The 8,398-nt window shown below is 50.9% G+C and overlaps 1 protein-coding gene across 1 annotated transcript in view; it reads right to left on the bottom strand.

Annotated features, from left to right (window-relative positions):
• Nucleotides 1-631: 631 nt before the first annotated feature.
• Nucleotides 632-8,398, bottom strand: part of LOC121538536 (death-inducer obliterator 1) — an 82,313-nt gene continuing 74,546 nt past the window's right edge. The window contains exon 16 of the mRNA XM_041846659.2: nucleotides 632-8,324. Within this exon, the coding sequence (XP_041702593.2) occupies nucleotides 1,255-8,324 (7,070 nt within the window). The 3' untranslated portion in view covers nucleotides 632-1,254. The remainder of the gene's footprint in view (nucleotides 8,325-8,398) is intronic.

The following is an 8,398-nucleotide window of genomic DNA, read 5'->3' as shown; positions in this document are numbered from 1 at the left end:
GGGCGGCAGGTAGCGTAGTGGGTAAGAGCGTTGTGCCAGTAACCGAAAGGTCGCTGGTTCTAATCCCCAAACCAACTAGGTGAAAAATCTGTCGATGTGCCCTTAAGCAAGGCACTTAACCCTAGTTGCTCCTGTAAGTCGCTCTGGATAAGAGCGTCTGCTAAATGACGTAAATGTTTAGGTTAATAATGCCCCAATGCTTGACCAAAAATAATATGGCATGACCTTTTGATTATGCATAGGCTACACAATACTTCTTAAATTCAACAAATGTACATTACAAGCAAAACTCAAACGTATGCAATTCATTAAAATATTAGGCAACAATTTTATCAGACAAACTTGATCATTGATTGTGGTTCAAAATTCAAAAGGCACTCGCACATCTGAGCTATCTTTGTTGCAGGTGCATGGTAACAGTTGAATAAGATGAGAAAAAATAAGAAACCAGCACACTGCTCTTGCTAGTATCACTGCTCTTTATTAAGCTATGTATCGGCCTCAAGGCCTTCGTCAGAGCTCTGAGGCCGATACATAAAGCTTAATAAAGAGCAGTGATACTAGCAAGAGCAGTGTGCGGGTTTCTTATTTTTTCTCAATTGATTGTGGTTCAAATGAAATGCAAGTAGGATCATTCCTTAACAGTTTTTATTGGCCTGCGTTCAACAAATTAAAACATAATAAAAAAGAAATAAATCAAGTTTTCATTTATTCTAAAACATATAATCATGAGATTAACCAAAATGAAGGCTTTCTAATCAGTGAACAGATGACAGCAGTATGGTTGAATAGGTTTGTAGGCCTACTTAGAAAAAATCATAATCTAGAAACACAATGTACATATCTACGTTTGATTTGACATTAATTTTAATCTAGAAACTCAGAAAAGCAAGTAATCTGAATTTTACAACTAAGATGAATGAAACAAGGTACGATCAGTCATGACATTCAAAAAATTCTGGGTGTTGTATGTAGTGAAAATGACTACGTAGCACATTATTAACCAACTTCAAACTTAGTAGAGGATTTGTGAAATAATAGCACTAACAAGTTTCAGACGTTTAGTTACAATAAGACGACAATACCTGTCAGATCTTTTCCATAGTTTTCCATAAATACTGCACAATCACTTTTTCTACCACAGATTTTCTTACTGTATTCACAGGATATATTCAATGTGTGTAGTGCTGAAAATGTCTCAACAGATTTAAAAAACAGTCTAAATCCATGCATTCTGTTAACCGTAGTCTCCAGTCAAGCAGGCCCTTTGCTCTCCTGGGGGGTATCTGTCTGGGGCGTGTCTGTTGATTCAACCTTGTTACCATTTCCCCCCATTTCTTCTTCTTTCTTTCCACTTCCATCCTTTAAACTGTTTCTGTCACTGTCTTTTGAAAGTGAACGTTTGTGCAGACTAGGGATAACTCTGTTTGCATCTCCTTCCATGCTTGTGGCTCTCCCAATGTCTTTGTCGTTTTCCGTGGGTGTCTTTTGCTTTTCACCCACCTCCTCTCTGGGTCTGTCTGCTTCCCTCCCTCTAACCCTTTCGCTCTCCCTGCTCATAGGCCTACCTGTCCCCCTGCCCCTCTGCCTTCCATGACTGCCACCCCACTCTCTCCTGTTGTCCTCAGGCAACTGCCGCTCCTGGGACAAGCGGGGCGCTGAGAGCTGAAAGTTCCCCCTGTCTCTAGCACGGCCACGCTCCTCAGAGTGGCTTTCTCTGTCTCTATAGTTTCTAATTTCACAGTCCTCTCTGGGTAGGCTTGTTCTCCTCGTATCAGTTAAGTGACTATTCCGCCACTGCTCTTCTCTAAAAGCTTCCGGGCTGTTGTTCAGCAAATTAATGAGACCCTCCGGGGGAGTGGGGAGTAAACCTCCTTTATGCCTCAACGGTCTTACCACTGGCTGTGGACCGTCAAACCCCTTGTTGTCTGTGAAATGCCCTGGAGATGAGCCTCTGGGCTGGTTGAACCTCGAGGGACAAGGAGCCCTGGGGCCATGGAAACCAGGACTATGTACTCCCCTCGGTCCTCCAAAATTGTTTGTTGTTGTGAAGTGGTCTCCTCTTATAGCTGGAATTCTCATGTCTGGACCTGGGCCTGGCATTTCTGGACCCCTGTCTGGGCCTGAACCCCTCATGTCTAACTGTAAGATGCTCTGGATAAGAACGTCTGCTAAATTACTAAAATGTAAATGTAAAATGTCTGGCCCTGGACCTCTCATGTCTGGCCCTGGACCTCTCATGTCTGGCCCTGGACCTCTCATGTCTGGCCCTGGACCTCTCATGTCTGGCCCTGGACCTCTCATGTCTGGCCCTGGACCTCTCATGTCTGGCCCTGGACCTCTCATGTCTGGCCCTGGACCTCTCATGTCTGGCCCTGGACCTCTCATGTCTGGCCCTGGACCTCTCATGTCTGGCCCTGGACCTCTCATGTCTGGCCCTGGACCTCTCATGTCTGGCCCTGGACCCCTCATGTCTGGCCCTGGACCTCTCATGTCTGGCCCTGGACCTCTCATGTTTGGCCCTGGACCTCTCATGTCTGGCCCTGGACCCCTCATGTCTGGTCCTGGACCCCTCCTGTCTGGCCCTGGACCCCTCCTGTCTGGCCCTGGACCCCACATGTCTGGCCTTGGACCTCTCGTGTCTGGCCCTGGGTCTCTCCTATCACCCCTTGTGTCTGGCCCTGGACTTCTCATGTCTGGCCCTGGCCCTGGCCCTCTCCTATCACCCCTTATGTCTGGCCCTGGACTTCTCATGTCTGGCCCTCTCCTGTCACCCCTCATGTCTGGCCCTGGACTGTTCATGTCTGGCCCTGGACCCCTCATGTCTGGCCCTGGGCCTCTTCTATCACCCCTTGTGTCTGCCCCTGGACTTCTCATGTCTGGCCCTGGAACATTCATGTCTGGTCCTGGACCTCTCATGTCTGGGCCTGGCCCTCTCCTATCACCCCTTGTGTCTGGTTCTGGGTCTTTCATGTCTGGACTGGGACCTCTCCTGTTCGGCCCTCTCCTATCACCCCTTATGTCTGGCCATGGACCCCTCATGTCTGGCCCTGGACCTCTCCTGTCTGGCCCTGGACCTCTCCTGTCTGGCCCTGGACCTCTCCTGTCTGGCCCTGGACCCCTCCTGTCTGGCCCTGGACCCCTCATGTCTGGCCCTCTCCTCTCATCCCACATGACTGGCCTTGGACCTCTTGTGTCTGGCCCTGGGCCTTTCCTATCACCCCTTGTGTCTGGCCCTGGACTTCTCATGTCTGGCCCTCTCCGGTCACCCCTTATGTCTGGCCCTGGAACATTAATGTCTGGTCCTGGCCCTCTCCTATCACCCCTTGTGTCTGGTTTTGGATCTTTCATGTCTGGACTGGGACCCCTCCTGTCTAGCCCGCTCCTATCACCTCTCATGTCTGGCCCTCTCCTATTACCCCTAGTGTCTGGCCCTGGTCCCATCATATCTGGACCTCTGATGTCTGGCCCTGGCTTTCTCCTTCCCTCCCTAATATCAGGATCTCTCCTCTCTAAACTGCTGGACTGCTCACCCTGGTTGTTTGGAGAGGCCCTGTGGGGAGGACCTTGTGAGGGTACCTGGCTTTCTTTCAGAATGTCCGAAGGGCTCTGTATACTGTGCTCCCTTGATGTTACCAGCGAGGCAGGAGCAGGTGTTACCGCTGGCTGTGGACACTCAAAATGGAACTGTGGCTGCCCCCCGTTGTCTGCAAAATGCCCTGGAGGTAACCCTCTGGGCTGGTAGAACCTTGAGGGACGAGGACCCCTGGGGCCATGGAAACCAGGACGATGTGCTCCCCTTTGATCTTCAAAATGTCCTCTTTGAACAGATGAGGACATCCTTGGACTGTTGAAATAAGGCGATGGTGGCCTTTGTCCTTCAAAGTTAGCTGTTGGTGTGAAGTGGTCCCCTCTCATGTCTAGACTTCTCAGGTCTGGATCTGGGCCTAGCATTTCTGGATCTCTCATGTCAGGTCCTGGATCCCTCATATCTGGGTGTCTCCGTTCATTTCTCATATCTGGACCTCTCATGTCTGACCCTGGACCACTAATGTCTGGATCTGGACCCATCATATCTGGACCTCTCCTATCACTTCTCATGTCTGGCCCTGGACCTCTTCTCTCATCAAACATCACTGGCCCTCTCCCATCACCCCTCATGTCTGGCCTTGGACCTCGCATGTCTGGCCCTGGACCCCTCATGTTTGGCCCTGGACCACTCATGTCTGGCCCTCTCCTCTCATCCCACATGTCTGGCCCTGGACCTCTCCTATCACCCCTTGTGTTCGGCCCTGGACCTCTCATGTCTGTCCCTCTCCTATCACCTCTCATGTCTGGCCCTGGAACACTCATGTCTGGTCCTGGACCACTTGTGTCTGGGCCTGACCCTCTCCTATCACCCCTTGTGTCTGGTTCTGGATCTCTCATGTCTGGACCGGGACCTCTCCTGTCTGGCCCTCTCCTATCACCTCTCCTGTCTGACCCTCTCCTATCACCTCTCCTGTCTGGCCCTGGTCCCATCATATCTGGACCTCTGATGTCTGGCCCTGGCTTTCTCCTTCCCTCCCTAATATCAGGATCTCTCCTCTCTAAACTGCTGGACTGCTCACCCTGGTTGTTTGGAGAGGCCCTGTGGGGAGGACCTTGTGAGGGTACCTGGCTTTCTTTCAGAATCTCAGAAGGGCTCTGTATACTGTGCTCCCTTGATGTTACCAGCGAGGCAGGAGCAGGTGTTACCGCTGGCTGTGGACACTCAAAACGGAACTGTGGCTGCCCCCCGTTGTCTGCAAAATGCCCTGGAGGTAACCCTCTGGGCTGGTTGAACCTCGAGGGACGAGGACCCCTGGGGCCATGGAAACCAGGACGATGTGCTCCCCTTTGATTCTCAAAATGTCCTCTTTGAACAGATGAGGACATCCTTGGACTGTTGAAATAAGGCAATGGTGGCCTATGTCCTTCAAAGTTAGCTGTTGGTGTGAAGTGGTCCCCTTTCATGTCTGGACTTCTCAGGTCTGGATCTGGGCCTGGCATTTCTGGATCTCTCATGTCTGGGCCTGAACTACACATGTTTGGATTCCTAATGTTGTGTCCTGGATCCCTCATATCTGGGTGTCTCCATTCTTTTCTCATATCTGGACCTGTCATGTCTGGCCCTGGACCTCTCATATCACCCCACATGTCAGTCTCTGGCCCTCTCATGTCTGGCCCTGGACCTCTCATATCACACCACATGTCAGTCTCTGGGCCTCTCATGTCTGGCTCTGGACCTCTTCTATCATCCAAGATGTCTGACCCTCTCCCATCACCCTGCATGTCTGGCCCTGGACCTCTTCTATCATCCCACATGTCTGACCCTCTCCTATCATCCCACATGTCTGACCCTCTCCTATCATCCCACATGTCTGACACTCTCCTATCATCCCACATGTCTGGCCCTGGTCCCATCATATCTGGACCTCTGATGTCTGGGCCTTGGTCTCTTCTTCCCTCCCTCCTATTGGGATCTCTCCTCTCTAAACTGCTGGACCTCTCACCCTGGTTGTTTGTAGAGGTCATGTGGGGGGGACCTTGTGAGGAAAAATGTTTATCTCTCATCATGTCTGATGGACTCTGTACAATGTGTTGCTCCTTTATTTCTGGTTGAACAGGCCCACCTTCATTGTCATGATGCTGGTTGTTGGTGTCTCTTGTTGTTCCTAGCAGCCCTTGAGGTCTTACTACTGGCTGATGTGGACCATCAAACCAGGACTGTGGTGGCTCCCCTTTGTCTGGGAAATGCCCTGGAAATGAGCCTCTGGGCCGGTTAAACCTTGAGGGACGGGGACCCCTGGAGCCATGGAAACCAGGACGATGTGCTCCCCTTTGATCCTCAAAATGTCCTCTTGGAACGGATGAGGACATCCTTGGACTGTTGAAATGGGGCGATGGTGATCTCTGTCCTGCAAAGTTAGTTGTCATATCGGGACTTTTCATGTCTGGTTCTGTACCTCTGATATTTGGACCTGGATGCCTCATTTGCAGCCCTCTCCTTTCACCCCTCATGTCTTGCCCTGGTCCTATCATATCTGGTCCTTGGTTTGGAGACGCCTTGTGGGGAGGACCTTGTGAGGAAAACTGTTTCTCTCTCATAATGTCTGATGGGCTCTGTACAATGCGTTGCTCTAGTATTTCCTGTTGAGAGGGCCTATCCCTATTGTCTTGACGCTGTAAATTGAGTACTTGCTGGTTGTTGAGGCCTCTTGGTGGTGATCCCAGCAAGCTTTGAGGAGGTTGTTGATCCCCAGGTTGCTGGGGAGTGGGATTTCCATGGGGCATTTGATGGCCTGTGTACTCAATCTCTCCCTGTGGTGGACTTCCAGACTCAGAACGATCACACAGTGATTCATTAATGTCCTTTCTATCAAGAGGGGGCTGAGGTGAGTCATTAGCCTCCATGACCAGTGCTGGAGTTGGCCTCGTAGGAACCATGTCTTCAGGAGCCTCTGGACCCTTGGAGTCTTCTGACACTAGTGGAGGAAAAGACTCCCTTTGACCCTTTGAGACTCCCCTAGAGGCAGAATCTAGTTTTTGTCTTGGTGTAGATGGGGATCTTCTATGGCTACCAGAGCTGCGTCGAGATGTGCGCTCTTTATGAGGGAGATGGCGGCCTGGGCGCTCAGAGTGGTCACAATATCTGTGATATGGTTGGCTCCTCTCACCCCGTCTGTGTCTGTCCCTTCGTCTATCAGAGTGTCCAGGGGACCGCCTGCCAGATCTACGAGGAGGGCTTTCGTGGCGGTCCTTGACTTTACGGTCCCGTCTTTTCGGTGAGTGAGTATCTGGTTGGCTGCTATGCTTACGCCTCCTATCAGGGGTGTCATTGCGCGATGTGCCACGACACGAGCTAGACACTGAGGAATCACGAGACCGCTCAGAACGCCTTACTGAATGTGATCGAGTTGAGGTTTTCGCCTTCTCTTCTCCATTCGTGTCTTGCGGTTCATCAAAGATAGTGTCATCCTCTGGGTCGTAAGCTACATCAGAGTCCTGAATCTCACCAGCTTCAGGATCTGAATTGTCTGTTGCCTGAATATTTACCCGGTTCGGTGATGCATTGGGCATTTCCAAATTACTTGACTCAGAAAGAGGTACAGTCTTGGTCTCGCTCTTAATCTCTAGTTTTATTGGTACTTCTGTTTTCAAGATACCTTTTAAAGCTTTTTGATTCACTGAAGGATTTGCCTCAGACTGCTCTCCTTCAGTCTGCTGTTTTTGGAATTGAGACAGCCCAGATTTAGGAGGGGGAGACATCAAGGCATCGGAAACAGAGAAGTGGGCCATGAACATGCCCACTGCCTCTCTCTGCTGATGCAGTGCCCACTCCTGCTCCTTCAACTGCCGTTTCTGCTCCTCAATCTGCCTGTTGAGCTCCTCAAGCATTCGCTGTTGTTCAGTCAGAGTAGCGGCTGAGACAATTACATCACCAGTAATGGGGAGGCTCAGAGGGGCTGGAGTGGGAGCTGGGACTGGGGCTTGTACTGGGGTAGGAGCTGGAGCTGGGGCTGAAGTTGGAGCTGGGACTGGGGCTTTCGCTACACTGACCCCATCATTGTGCATATCCTCAAAGATAGTCTCATCTTCAGGGTCATATGCCACGTCATCATCATCAGCACACATGGCCTGAGCGGCAGCTTTCGCCGCAAACATTTTAACCGTACTAATTGGGGCAACCAATCCATAGCCCATTGCTGGATCATACGCTTCCTCTGGGTCGTATGGTCGATCATATTCATTTTCCTCCTCCTCAATCTCTTTGACTTTGGATTTCTTCCCGTACTGCTGGACTATTGGATCCACCATTGGGGGAGGGGGCAGAGTGGATGGAGGGGGCACTTCTGCAACTGCTGGGACTGCAGGAGAGTCCTTCCCAAACAGTGACTTCAGGATGGTCTGCAGGGGAGTGGTGGCGGTGCTGCTAGGTGCAGCGGAGGAGCTAGTGGTGGGGGGAGGGGCAGAAGCAGGCAGAGCAGCTCTAATGGAGGACGGAAGTGATGGGATAGTCAGTGAGCCAGAGGAGGAGGAGTGTGACAGGGATCCAGTGGAAGGAGGGGAACCAGGAGGGGTGGACATAATGGGCATCTCTGGGTTGTAGGGCAGGAATTCCTCCATTCTAGGGTCAGACCCATACAGTGTAGGGGGTCTAGGGAGGCTAGTATTTCTGGGTTCTTTGGACATGTGGATCTTGGGTCTCTTCTCTTCAACCTCTTGTGGCACGCTTCCCACACGTTTGGGTTTCTGGCAAATAACCAGTCCCAGAAGAAGATTGGGGCGATTTTTCTCAAGGCCTGTTAGATAAAGAGGGTGTAGGGAGATTAGTTTAGAATGTTTTCTTAAATAATGCTTATGTGTGCAAAATTCA

Source organism: Coregonus clupeaformis, chromosome 24 (assembly GCF_020615455.1).
Source record: "Coregonus clupeaformis isolate EN_2021a chromosome 24, ASM2061545v1, whole genome shotgun sequence".
Lineage (NCBI taxonomy): Eukaryota > Metazoa > Chordata > Actinopteri > Salmoniformes > Salmonidae > Coregonus > Coregonus clupeaformis.
Note: the sequence above shows the minus strand (reverse complement) of the source record. Positions and strands in the feature narration are given on the sequence as shown.